The 18,918-nt window shown below is 46.3% G+C and overlaps 1 protein-coding gene across 11 annotated transcripts in view; it reads left to right on the top strand.

Moving 5' to 3' along the window:
• MSI1 (musashi RNA binding protein 1) overlaps positions 1 to 18,918 on the top strand; it is an 88,395-nt gene that overhangs the window by 35,011 nt on the left and 34,466 nt on the right. For 2 of the 11 annotated variants that reach the window (XM_038373922.2, XM_043497990.1), the window contains exons 1-4: positions 14,660 to 14,848; positions 15,275 to 15,315; positions 15,670 to 15,751; positions 15,874 to 15,958. The exons of 3 other annotated variants lie outside the window; for them this stretch is intronic. In XM_038373922.2, the coding sequence (XP_038229850.1) occupies positions 14,790 to 14,848; positions 15,275 to 15,315; positions 15,670 to 15,751; positions 15,874 to 15,958 (267 nt within the window). In that variant the 5' untranslated portion in view covers positions 14,660 to 14,789. Of the gene's footprint in view, positions 1 to 13,960; positions 14,360 to 14,639; positions 14,849 to 15,274; positions 15,316 to 15,669; positions 15,752 to 15,873; positions 15,959 to 18,918 lie in introns of those variants that run through there. 6 more of the 11 variants (XM_043497994.1, XM_038373919.2, XM_043497993.1 and 3 more) reach the window with 6 other exon arrangements.

Below are 18,918 nucleotides of genomic sequence, written 5' to 3'. Positions count from 1 at the left end.
GAGCTATACATTTATCTGCAGCTATGGAACTGATTTTTATTGCAGTTTTCCTGAGAGTATTATAGAAGCAATTATAAGCACCATCTATCAGAACTTGCACTGATGGAATGCACACAATGGTGCATTCAATAGCTTCAATGGAGACTGGCCACTGTGTGTCTCAAACATTTCACCTTGGTATCTAGAAGTTCTCTGGGCCTGATTCTTTATTTACTCTCCAGAGTTAATCCTGATTTACACTAAAGTTAATGGAATTACTCTAAGGCAAAAGTGGTATAAACGATTACAGAATCTGACCCTCTGTTTCTGGGAACTACAATCCAATTTGCCTAAGTAAAGACCAATGTTGGCTTTGTGGAGATCCTTAAGAATTATAGAAGACTCAGGCAGGGTCTGTTAAGTACTCCAGCATGGGGCCAGCAAATACATTGCCACCAGGCACATCAAAACTTATCATGCGCTTAGCATCTTGTAAGAGAAAAAGATCTTGATGTAAAGCCCATTCTAAAAGGATTTTCAATGTCACCCATTAGGTGTGGTGTCTCTGGAAGCAGATAACCCAAGATCTTGAGCAGACAGCTTTGGTTTCCCACTACAAGGCCCCTATATTTATAAGGGACACGAGATGAACCAGCTGGTCCCAGGTTTTGTGGGTTTCTATGCAGCATAGGACATGTGGAACTCCTTGCCTGAGGAGGTTGTGAAGGCTAGGACTATAACAGGGTTTAAAAGAGAACTGGATAAATTCATGGAGGTTAAGGCCATTAATGGCTATTAGCCAGGATGGGTAAGGAATGGTGTCCCTAGCCCCTGTTTGTCAGAGGGTGGAGATGGATGGCAGGAGAGAGATCACTTGATCATTACCTGTTAGGTGCCTCAGAGGGAGTGAACCTAGCATTGGCCCCTGTTGGTAGACAGGATACTGGGCTGGATGGACCTTTGGTCTGACCCAGTATGGCCATTCTTATGTTCTTATGTTTATGTTCTTACATGTAATACCAGCTAGTTCCCTCTCTAGCTTTGACCAGAGCAACTTCCACCTCAGCAAACCTCTGACAATCCTGGCTGCCTCCTGCTTCTCTGTGACATCTCCTCCAGCCTCTGGCCGCACTCTGCCAACTGTCTGTGAGATACCATTACTGCTGATTACCCCTTCCATAAACTTAAAAAATGTCTTTGAGGAAGAAGGCAGAGACAGAGGAAGAAATATAAGAATTTGGACTTGGAGAATTGATGAGAGAACACCTAGAGAACGAGAGAGTGTTATTAGTTACTAAGACTGGTGGGTCCTATGTGTGCTTAGGTGAGCTGATGAGCCCTGTATCTGATCCCTCCCATTTGAAAGGAGACTCTCTATTTTGGTGACAAATGTATCACAACAGACAATCCTCATGCTATAAATTCATGCTGTTTGCAACATCACATTCTATTGATATTGGAGAGATTATGACATTGCGACAGAAACGTATCAATCCTCATAACATTCCTGCAACAATGGCGACCTGCAGGGACTAGCAAATTCTCTCCTCCTACCCATGGAAGAGTAGGGGGAAGAGCTCACCTTCTTCTGAAGCAAGAGGTAAATTGTAATCATCCCTTTATTCATATATACAACCATGGCACGGCATATGGCAATAATAAGCCCAGCTGCTACCCACTTAGAGATGAAGATGTTTTTGCTGGTAGAGACATCAGCAAATTGTATGTCTTTGGTTCTGTGCCTGTTTCTTTCCCCCCACTCAAATGGAGTTGGGTACCCATTACTCTCACTGTCACTCAAAATACTTCTGCATCCTGACCTCTGTCTGGATAAGCATAGCTTTGCACGGCTTTCCATACAATGGTTTACGTACCTCAAAACACATAACTCCCTCATGTATGGATATAAGTGTTTCATAGGCAAATTCAATCCTATGTTGGTATGCAAATGGAAAAGATGGGACAATAGAAATGTGCATAACATACCTGATTTTCAGAAACTAATATATTTGGTGTACAGGATGATTTTTTTAAGTGCTGGGTTAATTCTGGGCAACATTGTGACACTAAACATTTCTGTCCCAACGTCATAATCTCTCCAATACCAACAGAACATGATGACGCAAACATCATGAATTAGGTTGAGTTTTGATATCCATGCCCCCCAAATTCTTGCCAGAGGACACCAGGCAAGCTCAGCTGTAGCCAGAGCATATTCTGCCAACTGATATGGACAGAAACCTGCAGGAGGATGGGAACTGGACTGATTGGATTAAAAAAAATCTTTCATTTGCTGGGAGGTAGTTAATGCTGGTGGTTCAGAGACAGTTGCAGAAAGCACTTTTCTTTCATAATTGTGTTACTCTTCTATAGAACTTACTGTCTGAGGATCTCAAAGCACTTTATGCACAACCTTGCTGTGAGGTTGGGAAGAATTTATCCCTGTTTTACAGATGGAGTAATTGTGCCACAGAGAGGTGAAGTAGTTTACCCAAAGTCAGCAATTCAGTGGCAGGGCTAAGAATAGCGCTCAGATCTAAGTACCCCCTGCCTTGTGCTTTACCACATGACCATCCCTCCTTTTTAAGCTTCCCACTGTCTAGTTACTAGATTGTAAGCTCTTCAGAGCAGGGACTGACTACCACTCTATTTGTAGAATGCCTACCACAATGGGGCCCTTTTCTTGGTTGGTCCCTAGATACTACTGTAGTAAACATGCATAATAACTGATGGAAACAGGAAATGCTAACTCAAAGCTCATATAGCCTGATGAGCAGAGCAATCACCTCCTGGGTGACACAGCTGAATACTCTTCACTCTGATGAACACACTGACCTTCACCTCTGGTTCTCTGCATTTGTGTCCTGTTTCTCATCAGTAAAATGAGTTTGATGGTCTCAATCCATTTCAAAACGGAAAATGGTTTCCACTTCAAAACAAAGTGCAGTCAGTCTGGAAGGAGAGTCTCAAGTCTGACCTAAGACTAAATTACATCTGACCCTGAGACAGGGAGGCCCCTCCAGGTCAGGGACAAGGGCATTGTCAGGACACTGGGATCTTGCACTGTAATTAGCCAGCAAAGATATCAAATACCTCCGTTTCCAGCATTCCTGTCCTTAAAGTGACATGAGCACAAAAATAACACTGTCCAAAAGACTGAACAAACTTACTGATTTCTCTCTGTTCTGCAGCAAACTAATTATGCACTCCTAAATCCACTGCCCACAACCCTTTGCTATCCCCAGCATCCAGGAATGGATTTGCCTGGCAGACTGCACAGCTTTCAGGACTCCATAATGATCAACCATCCTGAATGCAGTTTGTAGAACTAATTGAAGTGTGTAAGGGAGATCTCCCATTTCAAGAATTCTCCTGACTTAAAAGCTCCTTTCCCCATTAACAACTCTCCCCCCCCCCCCAGCTTGTTTCAGGGACCAATGGGATTTTCTTGGATTCAAAACAAAAACATGGATACCGTGGTGAATATCTGTGTTGTAAAAATATTGCTATTGACTTTTTGGGGAGGGAAACTGAGCAGGGATGAAGTGGGATGCTTTTGCAGCTAAAGCACAAGGTGGGAGACAGAATATCTGGGCTCTATTTCTGTCTTCCCTTCAGACTTGCTGTGTGACCATGGGCAAGTTACTTATGACAAAATTTTAAAAAGTAACCACTGGTTTTCCATGCCCAATGTAAGACACCTTAGGGCTGTCTTTCAGAGATGGTGAGCACCTGCAGCTCCCATTGGCTTCATGTGAAGCTGTGGGTGTTCGGTGCATCTGAAAACCAGACCTACGGTATCTCAGGTTGGGGCTCCCAAATCAGTAGCAACTTTTGAAAAATGGGCCTTCAGGTTCCCCATCTCTTAAAAGTGAATAATGATAAAAACTCAGAGGGTGTTTTTAAGGCTTGACTCATATTTGGAAAGCACTTTGTGATCCTCAGATGGAAGGTGCTAAAGAAAGGCCTAAAACATTAAATAACATGTAGAAAAAAAAGAAACCACCCTAAACTAGGGCGTTACAACTATGTAGTCAGATTACAAGTCAAATGAGACAAGATGTTTCAAGCCCGAGCATGACTCCACTAACATCAGTATAATTCAGGAGCTACTCCCCTGAAGTCAGTGGAATGGCTCCAGTGTTGAACTAGTGGGAGATCAGAATGAAGCCCTTCATTGTTTAATATATTAGATTACAGATGTATGTGACACCTTTGGGACTTTATTTTTCCCAAAAAGCTGAGGGATTTACCACAATCATCCCCTGTCTCTTACTACATCTGTCTGAAAAACTTTTAATTGTGGATTTTATATTGATTTTTTTTTCTTTTTCATATTTTAAAGAAAGAAGTAGATCATTACATGCCCCTTCATTCTAAGAATATCTCCCTTGACTCTCCTGCATTCCTGGGGTTTTGGGGCAGCATGTCCTCATATTCCTATTTATTTTCATAACAGCTTCTCCCTGTGGGAAATGGCTTTGGACAACTAATTTGGAAGATGGTGATGGTTGGCCTTGGTAGTGCTGTGACTGCCAGCTAGCTAGTGGCTTTGGGAAATACTTTGCGCCACGAGGGAATTCTTTTTTTTGTACCTGTTAGGAAAAGAAGCAGTGAATCTGCTAGTCCACTTCAGCAGCTATGGAAAGGATTGCATGGGCATGTCGTAGGTGGGAAGGCAGTCTCCTGGAAAAAATGGAATAAGGACCCAAATGTAGCAAAACCAGCCTAGAGGAAAGTCCCTAGCAAGCAAGAGAGCAGAGAGATAAATTATAAAAGGGTTGGGAAGAGTGAGCAAGGGCTATAAGGGCAAGAATGGACAAATAGGAGAAGAAAAATATTCCAAACTGGATCACAAGCAATGCAGAATCAGACCTCTTCTTCAGTGAGAGATCAGATAATTTGGCCTTGGGTCATAGGTGAGCCAACATGGCTCAAGGTCAAAGATGGTTTATTGATCCCATGTTAGTTCCAAACTCAAAATACTATTATTTTTTAAATCAAGATTTTCCTATTAGGAAAAGGATAGATAATAAAACAGAAAATATCACAATGCCACTATATAAATCCATAGTATGCCCATACCTTGAATACTGCATGAGTTCTGGTCACCTCATCTCAAAAAGAATATATTAGAATTGAAAAAGGTACAGAAAAGGACAACAAAAATGATTAAGGGTTGGAACAGCTCCCATATGAGGAGAGATTAAAAAGACTGGGTCTTTTCAGCTTGGAAAAGAGATGACTAATGGGGGATATGATGGAGGTCTATAAAATCATGACTGGTGTGGAGAAAGTAAATAAGGAAGTGTTATTTACTCTGCATAACACAAGAACTAGGGAGTCACCAAATGAAATTAATAGGCAACAGGTTTAAGTCAAACACAAGGAAGTACTTCTTCACAAAATGCACAGTCAGCCTGTGGAACTCATTGCCAGGGGATGTTGTAAAGGCCAAAACTATAACTAGTTCAGAAAAGAATTAAATCAGTTCATGGAGGATAGGTACATTAATGGGTATTAGCCAAAATGGTCATGGATGCAACTCCATGCTCTGGGTGTCCTTAGCCACTGATTTCCAGAAGCTGGGACTGGATGACAAGGATAAATCGCTGTTCTGTTTATCCCTCTGAAGCACCTGGCAATGGCCACTGTCAGAAGACAGAATACTGGGCTAGATGGACCATTGGTTTGACCCTAGTATGGCAGTTCTTCTATTCTAAGGTTGTCCAAGCTGTGTGAAGCATTTAAAGGCACAACAACAACCTGCCTATTTCACATTCTCTAGCCTGAAAGGGATCCACAAAAAGTAAGAGTGAATGATGTGTATAGTGTGATGTACCCCTGGAAAAGGTTCTTCTTTAAGAGATGATATTCTTGGTCATAGATACCTGCTCCAGTTGCATAGTTAGAGAAGGATGGCAGTTCTTTTTTCAGTACAATGTCCATTAGATGAACTTGGTCACCGTGACTTGCTTGTTAAATGATTAGAAAAATATTCTTCAACTTCTGACAAAAGAATTACAATAAGTGGTGTGGCTGACATGGGGGTGAGGAAAATTATACTATTGCCCCCATGCAGAGTGGAGAATACAGAACAGGTACCATATGTTTATCTCCAGGACTTTCAGACTTGCAGCTATAGAAACCTAAATCAAGGCCATTTGAACCGAAAAATCACTGCATCTTTGCGCTCCGTATATTCTCGTGGAACTTCTCTCTCCCTTCCCCCTACAAAGGGAAGGAAGCTCAGACAGTGAGTGATTGCACAGCCTACAAAGCTGTTCCTACAGTCTGAGGATGGCGTTTTGCCTAGGAAGACACTGGTGTCTGTCTTGATTAGGATGCGATACCTGATATAAGTCATGTAACAGATACAAACAAAATACCTTGGCAAAGCCCTGAGGAACCAGGACAGTCTGAGCTGCTTAAGAAGATTTGTGAGATGTATTTATGTCCTGGGCACTGGATTTTGTTTTAACCTGCTCTGTTGCAGAAGTTTCAGCGTACAAGAAGATGCTCTTTTTTCTATTCACCCTTTCCTCAAATGGCCAACAGACTTTCCAAAATCTTATTACTTAAAATCTCAATGTAACCTAGATTGCTTTAACACCATCCTCAGCATGGGATGCTATAAAGGTGGCAAGGGTGGGATTTGTGGAGCAAATGTCCATTTATTGAAGATTAGAAAGTGAGTGGAAGTGTTAAATCATAGATTGTGTTATAGATGGGGCATTGACTATATCATGAGCAAGAGTGAATGCTTTTGAGAGGGACAGAAAAACAGCTTCTGCTCACTCAGAGTATGTTTGAGTGCCGTGCCAGATGTACTCTAGTCCTGCAAGTAAGAACAGAAGAATGGCTATGTTGGGTCAACCAATGGTCCATCTAAGCTAGAATCCTGTCTTCCAACAGTGCTTGGTGCCAGATGCTTCAGAGGGAATGAACAGAACAGGGCAATTATTGAGTGGTCCATCCCCTCTTGTACAGTCCCATCTTTTTGGCAGTCGGAGATTTAGGGACACCTGGAGCATGGGGTTGCATCCCTGACCATCTTGGCCAATAGCCATTAATAGACCTATCCTCCATTAACTTCTCTAATTGTACTTTTGGCCATCATAGCATCCCATAGCAATGAGTTCCACAGGTTGACTGTGCATTGTTTGAAGAAGTACTTTTGTTCATGGTTTTATAGGCCTCTATTATATCCCCTCTTAATCTTTTTTCTAAGCAGAACAGTTCCAGTCTTTTTAATGTCTCTTCATATGGAAGCTGTTCTATATCCCTCATCATTTTCATCGCCCTTCTCTGCACCTTGTCCAATTCTAATCTATTGTTTTTGAGATGACGTGACCAGAACTGCATGCAGTACTCAAGGTGTGGGTGTACCCTGGATTAATACAGTGGATTATGACTGTTCTTGTTTTGTCTGTCCCTGTGCATGATCACTCAATGCTGAGGGGGAGAGGGTCGGGAACAGCTCATATGAATCTGATCCCGCTGAACTGCTCTGCGAGGGATACATTCATGCTCTTCCCAAGCATTGTAATGGGACCCAGTTCCTGCAAGCGTATGCTTCTGCTGAGCACTAAGCAGAGACTATCCAAAGTACAGGATAGTTCTTTGGGCCCAATTCTCCACTGCCCTTCACTTGGTGTAGTCACGTACATCAGTGCAAACTGAGTGTAAAACACTGCCATTCTAATGTGGTGGCACAAGGCACAGGGCAATAGAGAATCAAGCCCATATTGTATAGACTTCTAATTAGGAATAAGAGCTATGTCCCAAACTGCAACCAACTTCCTGTCTGATTGCACATTACGAATCCCCCTTCTGTCTCCAAATCTCTCTGTTTACCCACCTCGCCACATGCCTTCTCTTTCTGCCATTTCCTGCACACCCCTTTTCTATTCCTATCTCCACTTCTATAGGTTCTTTTTGTATCTCAGACCCAAACTCCAGCCTCTCACTATTCCCTGCCCTGATGCATTTCTCTTCCCCTTTTCTTTCTGTCCTTCTCTCTAGCCTTCCCATCTCTGTTACACACCCCAAACTCCCTTTCTCCCCAACCAAGCCTCACTTTGACTCCTCTACTCCTCCCAAATCCCCTTCTGTCTTACTCAAATCCTTACTCCAAATACTTATTCACACTTGTGCTCCTAAAAAGGTGTAGGCCTGTAGAAAACAGAAAACAGTGGAGAGTCAAAATGTGAGCTGTGCAACTGCTTTGAGTGGTGATGGCAGGGGCATCAGCAAGGAACATGAAAATGATGTTCCATTGCCCCCATTGTGGCACCTGTACTATCCATTCTGTAATGTCTGGCTGGGGCATTATCCACAGGATGCAGGCAACAGTAGAGAGATAGGGTGGCATCAGCTTTAAAAAGCCCCTCAGGCTATTGCAGAAGATCTACAAAGTAGCATGAGCTGAAGGTAGCAGAGGCTGAGAGAGAGAGAGATACTCTCCAGCATAGGGATTGGGCAATGAAACTGAGAGTCTCTGATGTAACAAGTAGTATTCCAATTGTCACTTTTTAGAACTCTGAAGCTGATCCTGGAACTGGGGTCTGCTTATTGGCGGCAACCTTTCACTGACTGCCAAATTCAGCTAATCAGGCTTCAAAGTGGAGGAGGGGAGGCCTGTAATGGGGGAAAATAGGTTTGATTTCACCCCCCAACCCCCAGCTCTGCCTAGTGAAGGCGGGGGGAGAGAGAGCGGAAGCAGTGCCCCACCAGAGGGCACTGAGCAGTCTGGTGACAGGGGAGAAGGACTGGAAGTGTTCCCCCTATACACTGGGTGCTGGGCTGAGGGACTGGGTGAAAGTTACGGGGGATAACAAGCTAGGAATAAAGGTAGTACGAGAACCATCAACTATGACAAAGATCTGTGCCAATGGTACTTAGAGGGGATAGAGTATGGACAGTAAGGATGAGTTCAAGTAGCTTTTTGAGAGAGCTGAGACCTATTTTAATTGTTTTAATTTGCTCTTACTGTAAACATGTTAGTGTTTTGTCTTGTTTTACTAAAAATCTGGTGTAATGGAAAGTGGAGAATATGGAGTCAGTGCAGAAAAATGTTCTCAGCTCAAAGATAAGTACCTCTGTCCTTATCTATGGAAAAGAGAATCCTGTGCCCACTGCATTTTGGGAAAGGGAGAAGAACAAAGCCAGTATGGGTCTATGGCAGATGTTAAAGCACAATAACAACTTGGTAGCAACTGCCCATCCTTCAGACCTGTTAATACTCAGATGTGTGAAACAAATCAGTTAGCCTAGGCTTTATATTTACAGTTTCCTCCATTTTCATAATGTAGGGGGAGGGATAGCTCAGTGGTTTGAGCATTGGCCTGCTAAACCCAGGGTTGTGAGTTTAATCCTTGAGGGGGCCATTTAGGGATCTGGGGAAAAAAAATTGGGGATTGGTCCTGCTTTGAGCAGGGGGTTGACTAGATGATCTCCTGAGTCCCTTCCAACTCTGATATTTTATGATTCTATCAGTCTGACCTACACTTGAATAGTTTTTCATTGTATAGACTGGGTGCCAGATAATAATTACATGAGTCTGTGAGTTGGGTGAATGATGGAAAGGTCTTTCTGAACTATTCTCTGTCCATCTTCTATTTCACCTCCAGGACAGCAGATGATGCACTGCAGTCCCCTTACAAAAAACTCCATTTGTGTCCTTCAGAATTCCCTTCCTCTTTGTTCTCTTACCTTGAACTCCCTACTAGTATGCTCAGTACAAACTCCCCTTTTTTGATACCGAAATCAAAAACTCTTGCTTTCCCTCCCACATCAGACCTTCTTTCCCTTGTGGTGCCAGGGCCGCAGTCCTGTCCGCTCTTGCTTTCTTGCATCATTTGATGTATTCTCCCCCTTTTCCTGTAGCCATGATTCTTTCATCCGCACTTTACTTACTAGTCATGGCCCCTTTAAGCTTTCATATTCCTTCTTTGTCCCATTCTTTATTATTCATCATTGCATTTCTTCTCTCCCACTCTTTCAGTCTTGCATCCAAATCCCTATTCCTTTTGTGCATTCTCTTCCTCTTTCTTCAAATGCTCTGCAGCATATAACCTATTTTATAATAATCTAACCCTATTTAATGGGTTGTGTTGCAACAGAGGAAAGTTTTTTGCTTTTTCAGCCGTTTTGTTTTACTGTTGTTGATGCCCAGACATGAACCAGGTCCAAATTCTATTTATCTAGGTGCTTATAGGGCCCCCATAAGTGTAGTGTTTGAGAGCCTAGGGCTCCTTTTCAGCCCTTCATTCTAGTTAATTAATTTTGCCTTTACATACCTAAACCACTTGTCTCAAGTCAGTTGCCACCACGTAGGAGAATGGCCAGGCAGTTTCCTTTGAGGCAGACACCAGTTGTATGCCTCATATACCGGCCAGCAGGGAGTGTCTACCATCGTTCTCTCCAGAAAGCAAGCATCATTTCCAAAGCAGGCATGAACATAACTGGAAGCCACTGTCAGCAGACTGATATTTCCCCCAGGCTGGCTAAAAAGCCGCAGTTAATATTTTTCCAGTTTACATGTTCACTATCCCTTAAAACAAATATTACAAAAATTATTTGAATTCTCATTCAAGCTTTTTTATTAACTGGCCAAATGAAATTTAAAGCAAGGCTCTTCCCTTTACCCCTCTGCTGGAGCCTCCCACCTCCTGTGAAGGGATGGATCTCCAAAATGCTGTCTCTCTCAGCCTCCTGCAATGATGGAGGAGGAAAAAAGTCTCTGCTACTCTATTCCTCCCTCATCCTTCAATTTTTGGGTCCTGCAGTCCCTTTGTGAATAACTCAAATATCTATCTGCCTCTACTTCAGAGTTCATAGAGGAATGGTCCATAAATGGCTATTAGCCAAGATAGGTAGGAATGCAACCCTATACTCTGGGTGTCCCTAGCCCTTGCCAGAAGTTGGGAGTGGATCACTTGATTGCCTGTTCTGGTCATTTCCTCTGAAGCACCTGGCATTGACCACTGTCAGAAGACAGGATACTGGGCTAGATGGACCATTGGTCAAACCCATTATGGCCATTATGTTCTCCTAAACACTCACTTCTTCTCTGAGCCCACAGACATTAACCCACATTAGTCAAATACCCTCTTTCCCTTCTCCCACGTTATTTTGATGGGGAAGAGGGAGTAAAACATGAGTAACACAACAATAACACAATGTAGTAATTAATGCTGTCTGGGTCTTCCAATGTGGCATCCTCTCTTAAATAAAAAGATATTATAATGGATGGAAAGAATGGTAAATTGCAGATATACATTGATGATAAACCAGAGGATTTTGCTATTTGTGTGTGTGGAACACAGTTTGGAATTATTGTGGTGTTGTATAGAAGCAGCTCATCCTGTGACGTAGTGTGCACATTCACCTCCCATTGACACCCATGGGAGTTTAGGATACTTAACAGCTTGAGCTCATACTATGTAACTGATTTCCCAAGAAATGGTTACAAAGTCTTTGCTTTTTAACATTCCTGTACATAATGATAAGGGCCAATGTATAGCCAAAGAAACTGCTGGCAACTTCTGCTGAGATTTTTGCCCCAATTCTGCAGATTTTGCGGACATGTCACCAGATTTAAGAGGATGGGCATTGAAAAATATCCAAGGGTAATGGATAGGCCTGGTCACTCTGCAGCAACCTGTACCAGGCCTAGCAGCAATATTAGCAGTTACACTTTTGTATTTGTATTGTGATTGTACCCACAGGCCCCACTCAGGATCTGAGCCATATTGTGCTAGGTGCTATACAAACATGCAGTAAGAAATAGTGCCTGCCCCAGCAATCTTAGTGTGTGGGGGGGAAAAAAGTGCTTGTCTATTCTCCTGGTTGCAGCTGAGGTACAGTATTGAGATTACTGCAGGGGATGGGAGATTGGGAAATAAAACTGATAAAAGGTCAAAGATGAATGGGAGTTTCTTGATATCTATCTTATCATTCCTAACCAGGCAGCATGGCCTGATGGGGAATCAGAAAATAAAAGGGAAACCCATTCTGGATAAACTGGAGAAAGGAATGAGTATAATAAATGTTTAACTTGCATATTGCATGACATAGCAGATATATTGGGCATTTTGGCCCAATGTCTGTTATGTAATCTGAGTGAATGTTCCATTTCCAAGTGACATGCACAGAGTTGTAGTTGTGAAGAGGTAAGAAGTGTTCTTTGACTGTAGGTCCATGGTGGATAATCTAGCAGTTCACCTACTCCCAACTAAATTTTGACACTAGCACTTCATTGGTATGGTTTGGGGTTGAACTAGAGGGTGCACTCCCTTGGCTTCCCAAAGTATCTGTACATGGACATATGCAGGACAGACTAATTTGATAGTAAGGAAGATTTGGAACATGGCATAAGTGTCAGGCTGGTGGCCTATGGTCTGATCAATTTATTAATCCATGCCAATTTAATCCATGTAAAATTGCACTGTGATTTGGGCCACTATAACAGCAGCTGAAACAAGGCTCCAGTGCCTCTGAGAAAGGCAGCTGCAAAAGGAAACTATGGTTGTATTCTACCCTCAGTTTTTAATACAACGCTCACTGTCATCAGTGGGAGTTGTGCTGATGATCCATTGTAGTACATAGCCCTGCTGTTGTAGTCTTGGTCCATGGTACCTAATTAAAAAAATTATTCTGCTGTAATCACAGTCCCTTGGTAATGATAGGAGCTGGTAAAGGTGCTCTTTCTCTCTTTTAAAGGGAGGTGATCACTCAGAATCTGGTTGGATAGTGTTTACAGTTGAGTAAAGTACCAGGATACAAGTACTACAGTGATGGGCACAAGTACATGAATCTAGATGGAGAAAATATGTTGAGGGGGAAAAAGTTACACTATTCTGTCTCCATTCTGGTGATTGAAAGGGGGTTAGATCTCTAATCAATCTTTCTAAGCATGTACTAAGGAGACTGTGTGGTCAAGGGACTGTGCAAAGGCCTCTGTGAGGAATTCCTGGGTTCATGCGCTAGCTCTGCCTGAGACCGACTGTGTGGTCTTGGTAAAGTCACTTCACATCTGTGCCTCATTCCCTTATCTGTAAAATAGGGATAATGCTGCCCATGGATTGTGAGGAGTCAATATTAAGTATCATTTAGTGCAGAGGTTCTTAACCAGGGGTCTGGGGGCTACGAGCAGGTTTCAGAGGGTCTGCCAAGCTGGGCCAGCATTACACATGCTGGGGCCCAGGGTAGAAAGCCAAACCCGCACCACATGGCACTGAAGCCTAGGGCCATGAGCCTCACCACCTGAGGCTGAAGCCTAAACAAGTTAGCTTTGCAGGCCCCCTGTGGTGTGAGGCCCTGGGCAATTGCCCTGCTTGCTCCCCTCTAGCTTTTATATGCAGAAAAATAGTTGTTGTGGCAGAGATAGGCTGTGGAGTTTTTAATTGCTTGTTGGGGGTGGGAGGGTAAAAAAAAAAAAAACGTTGAGAACCCCTGCTTTAGCTAATGCTTGTGTGATACTGTGGCTCTGTAAGAGTACCACAGCAGCAAGTGAGGGGGGGGGGGGGGGAAGAAAGGAAAGCAGTCTTGTTTAAATATGGTACATGCCACAACACGCAGATCCTGCTTCAGGCTATGTTTGTGTCACATGTTACTGCAGGCAGTGTTGGTCCCATGATATTAGAGACAAAGTAGTTGAGGAAATATCTTTTATTGGATCAACTTCTGTGGGTGCGAGAAACCAGCTTTTGAGCTTACAGAGGGCTTTTCTTCAGGTCGGGGATACCTGTTATTGTCAAATTGATTTAACCCTCTCAGACCAAACTTCTCCTCTGTGCCCTGGTGGATCAGGCTGGAGGTGATGTCCCAGGTGTGCAAGGCAGCCCTGGAGAGGAGTCTGGCTCGCATTCCTGCCAGGCTCAAGCTCCCTGGGGCATTTGGCCTCCATTCAGGGTAAGTGAAAGAAGCGCAAAACCAAGTTTTAGGCAGACTAACAAAGCTAAACCCGGACACGCATCTGAGCCAGCCAGGCTCCGGCTGCAGGGCTCTCCACAGAAGCCTCTCGGGGGCTTTCACAGCGCGCTTTCCTTTTGTGCCGCACGGTGCCATGTTTTCAAACGTGAGTGCCTAAAGTTAGGCCGCTCCAGCCCGGTTTTAAGCCCCCACGTTTGAACAGCCCCCGCTGCAGCCCGCACTTTGGAGCCGGTTACGCGGCTTTCTTGGCAGGAATAGCTCCGCTCCGCCGCTCTAGGACGCGCTGCCCGGTCCCCTAGAGCAGCGGAGACCCGCACGGTAGCACGCCAAAGCCAGACGCGACTCAGCACAAGCTTCCCCGGGGCCAGCTCCAGGCCCCCTTTGTTTCTAGCTGCGCGCACCACGCAGCGTGAGCCCCAGCCGCCCCTCCGTGGCGAGCCAGGTGAGGATCCTCCGGGCGCCGGCTACAGGCTCCCTCCCCTCGGGCCGGAGACGAGGGCCAGGCGGGGAGCGCACACCGCGGCTCCCGTCCCGGCTTTTCTCCCGGGCGGTACCAGCCGCGGACGGATCGACTCCGCGGTACTTGCCTGGCCTGGGCGCGGCTCTGCCCGAGCCCCGCTCGCTGCTGTCCCCCCGGTGCAGGCGGCCCGGCAGGCAGCAGCCGGCCGGGTTTTATGCGCACGCCGGCTGCCCGCCCGCCGGGGGTGGGAGGAGCCGGGCAGGTTGTCCCCGCCGGGCCCTCCTCCCTCCCTCCCCGCCTGGCTGAGAGGGGTCGGGGGAGGGGGCAGCATGGCCTGTCCGTCCGGCCCCTTTTCCAGCGCTCATCTGCCCCGGGAGTGCGGCTCTGCGCCTCGCAGGGAGAAGAGGTCCGAATGGAGACAGAAGCCAGCCAGCCCGGCCTCGCCTCCCCGGACTCCCCGCACGATCCCTGGTACCGCTCCGCCCGGCGCGGCGGGGGGCGGGAGCCGGGGCCGGCGGCGCGCCGCTCCCGCCGGCTCCCCGCGAGCTCGTGGCCCGGACAGGCTCGGCGGTGGCGGCGGCCGCTGCCAACATGGCCGATCCCTGCGAGCTCGCCCGGCCGCCGCCGGAGTCCGGACCCGAGCCCCCCCGAGCCGGGCATAAGGGCCACGCGCTGAGCCCGGCACCGGGCAGCCCGCCCCGCCCCCCCCCGGGGACCCCCCCCACCGAGCCTGGGCAGCTCGTCCCGCATCCGCGGCGCGCCGGGTCCGGTCCGGTCCCTCGCTGGAGCCGGGCAGCCCGCCCCGCCTGCTGCCACCGCGCTGCTCCCCTCCCGCCGCCGGGCCGCCCGGCCCGGCCCCCCGCGCTCCACTCACGGCTCTTTTTGTGTCTCCCGCAGCAAAATGTTCATCGGGGGACTGAGCTGGCAAACCACGCAAGGTGAGGCCCGCCGGGCAGGGGCCGCTCCCCGGGGCGCTCCCACTCCCCCGCGGGCCCCGGCCGAGCTCCGGACCGGGCACCTGCCACCCAAACTTTCCCAACTCCCCGGGCGGAGCGGGGTCGGGGCTCTGCTCCGCCCGGCCCGGGCTGTTGTTCGGGGGGGGAAGGCGGGGGGGCGACAGCCGCGGCCGCCCCCGAACGCGCGTGTGTGTGGGCGCGTCGCTCTTCGCCACCAGGAGTCGGCTCCGGGCCCGGGGCGCTTTCTCCGTGGGCCGGGCGGGACGGCGCGGTGGGGAGGGAGCCCCCGGGGGCCGGCGCTAGGCGGGGGCCCATGGCCTTGTGTTCTGGTTGCAGAGGGCTTGCGGGAATACTTCAGCCAGTTCGGGGAGGTGAAGGAGTGTCTGGTGATGCGGGACCCGCTGACAAAGAGATCCAGGTGAGAAGACCGGCCCCTGCTCCTCCTTTGCTCCTCGCCAGAGCCGGGCCCGACTTTAACCAACTTTCTCTTTTCTTTCCTCCTCTCCCCGTCCCATCTCCTGCCTGGGATTCGGGGTGCAGGGGGTTCGGGTTCGTCACGTTCATGGACCAGGCCGGTGTGGACAAGGTTCTGGCCCAATCCAGACATGAATTGGACTCCAAGACGGTGAGGTTTCTTCTCCCATCTAAGGGGGTTAATTTGTCAACTGAGCCTCAGTGCTTAGAGCACTGATTGATTGTGGTGTTTGATTCCCAATGAGGGGTTATAAACTATTGATTATTGATAAAGAATTATCCTGCCCTTCTGTATCCTGGTGATGGTTTGCTAACTGGCTGCTCTTCTGAGCTGTGGATGACCAAGTATGGATTGGTTTGTGAATGTTTGAGTATTGATCATGAATCCCAGGTTATGATTTTCCATTCTGCCTACTGATTGCAAGATCCCTTTCGAGAAACTGATGGTGGCACTTTGTGAGTTGAAAAGACTGAATACATTCAGGACTGCACAAGAAAACATGTGTCCATGTGAAACTAACAGTGTCTATGGGAGCAACTGCCCCCTAAGTGGAGAGGACATGCAGAGCCTCACACTCTCATGTGATGCCCTCTCCTAGTCCCTTATGGAAATACAGCACCCCACAGCCTTTGATAGGCTTTTATTGTCTCCTGCGTGCACCAATCACCTTCTGTTTTGCCATAGGTGTAACCCCTCCGTGATGGGCGCTTGACCCTTACAAAGAGCTAGGCCTGTTCTCTCTGGTGGTGATGCTATAGATCAGTGGTTCTCAAACTTTCGTACTGGTGACCCCTTCACACAGCAAGCCTCTGAGTGCGACCCCCCCCTTTCTAAATCAAAAACGCATTTTTAAAAATATTTAATATTATTATAAATGCTGGAGGTGAAGCAGGGTTTTGGGGTGGAGGCTGACAGCTTGCAATCCCCCATGTAATAACCTTGCAACTCCCTAAGGGGTCATGATCCCCGGTTTGAGAACCCCCTGTTATAGACCCATATCCCTTTGTGTTGAGGAATTGTTGCCTCATGCTCTCTTATGGCTTCCCCAGGATACAAATTTGCAATGGCCATGAATTCCTGAAGTTTATTGTCTCCTAGTGTGCTCAGAAGGTGCCTCTGTGGGCCATTTTCTGCTCTTTCAGATATCAGCGGTGCCTCCATCCCCCAGGGTGGTGCATCAGTTCTTCCAATTACAAGCTGTTCTTGCCACTTTGTGAACTTGTAGATAGGTTTTTTTTTTTTTTTTAAAGAGTTATTGGGTCTTTCAACAGACTGACAGTTCCTGCATTGCAAACCCTTGGCATCAGGTAGATATGTAGGATCTGTGTTTGGGGAGTGGGTGTTAGAGGTCTTTTGTCTGAGTAGTTTTAGTGACTTTTGTGCTGTAAAATTCCTCTCTTTCTTAATATTGATCCAGGGATGGGGATACAAGTGGTGGGGGCACATGGGGGGGGGAAATAAGTTCCAGTTTCAGCCATGAACTAATGAAAAGTCTACATCTGTAACTTGAAGTCTAGTGAGGCAGTTCAGGCATCAAATTCTTTATCTGAGTTGAATAGAGAGAGTGGGAGAGAGAGAGACCCTTTCTTGAGGCTTGCAGCATGAGCTGCGGTGAGATTTATGTCTGTTCCTGTTTAACTGCATGGATCGTTCCCTTTGATGTGTACAGGACCTTCCTCCCCATGGGAGCTCCTGGTTAAACCTATTCCAGCCGCCTCTGCAGTGTGCAGATTACCAGGAGTCTTAAAAACCTCATCCTCTTGTGAGAGAGGTGCAAAGTTAGTTTTGCTTTGGGGGAGGATTCTGATTAAATGTTTTGGGGTGGGCAGGCTTGTTTTATTTTATAGTCCGTATAAACATGGGGTCTGATGATGAATCTGTGGGACTGGCCTACCTCACTCTTGAAAAGATGAGTGATGGATGTTGGTGGCAGCAATCCCAAGAGCATTTCTGGGACAGAAGTGAGATGCAATCTATGGTCTCCATTCTTACCTGACTAAACCAATGCTGCTTCTGCTCTTAAAGCAATTCTGCAATCCATGGGTGGGCCCAGGAAGGGGAGGGGATGTGGAATGGGTAAGTGTGCTGAAGGAAAAGAGAAGGGACTTGTGGTATAAAGAACATGTGGGGCTGGCCAGCCATTGAAATTCTCTGATGCATCTGGCTTGCTGATTGTATGCTGAGGAAGCAGGAAGAATGGTGGCAGTTTCTCTAGAGTCCTTTCTTTGTCAGGAACTGGATTTTTTTTTTCTTTTTTTCAAGTTTAAATCTGGGCTGAATGTTTTGGGGTATGTTGCCTGGTAATTGCTGGATTAGGATCTAAGACTGATCTATACGAGCAGTTCAGTGGCTCTCAATTCCCCTAAAACATGCTGATTTTGTAGTCCTGTTTGGAGCCTTAGATGTGTGCGGGTGTTTTGTTTTGTTTTTTCCCCCTCTTTAGTTGAAAGTCTCTGCTGTTAGTCATGGACTAAATGTCACCAACCCATCTGAATCCTAACTTAGGCTTTTATAAAACTTTGTGGGAAAAGGCCCAGTATCCTGAAACTACATCCCATTCTCTGTGCTTGGTGTCTCCTGGTAAACAGCACTTGGTAGATAATGTCTGCCCAACTTGTTGCTTCATTGTTTTCTGATTCTTTCTATTGTAATTAATGTTGTTGGCCTGATTCTCTGGAGGAAACCTTGTGCCTTTCAGACTTCTCTTTGTTTGTAAGCTAGATAGCAGCCTACAGGGGTTATTTATGGAAATGCTTGATATGAGAGTTGGCTTTGCCGACTCAAGGTAAAAGATTTTGCGTGCCTTTGTAAAGCTGCAACCGGCTGCTGCCTTCAGTTTCTCTATGTGCCCTAGAAACAGTGATGTGTTAGAGGTTTTCTTGCTTGGGTTTTTTTTGCTCTTGCTGTTTTTATTTGTGTGTGTGAAAGGGGTACTGTAGGCATTTTCAGATTCACTATTAACAAATGTAACAAAGCTGGCACTAGAGATATGACAATTGTGCTTTTTTGAATCGCTTCAGATCCCAGCTAATGGATATAGATAACACGGATAATGATGTCAGCAAGTTAAATGTAGTTATATGAGCTTACATGGGAATTAAACAGAGTTA

This window comes from Dermochelys coriacea, chromosome 15 (genome assembly GCF_009764565.3).
Source record: "Dermochelys coriacea isolate rDerCor1 chromosome 15, rDerCor1.pri.v4, whole genome shotgun sequence".
Lineage (NCBI taxonomy): Eukaryota > Metazoa > Chordata > Testudines > Dermochelyidae > Dermochelys > Dermochelys coriacea.
The sequence above is the reverse complement of the archived record's forward strand: the minus strand, read 5'-3'. Positions and strand labels throughout refer to the sequence as shown.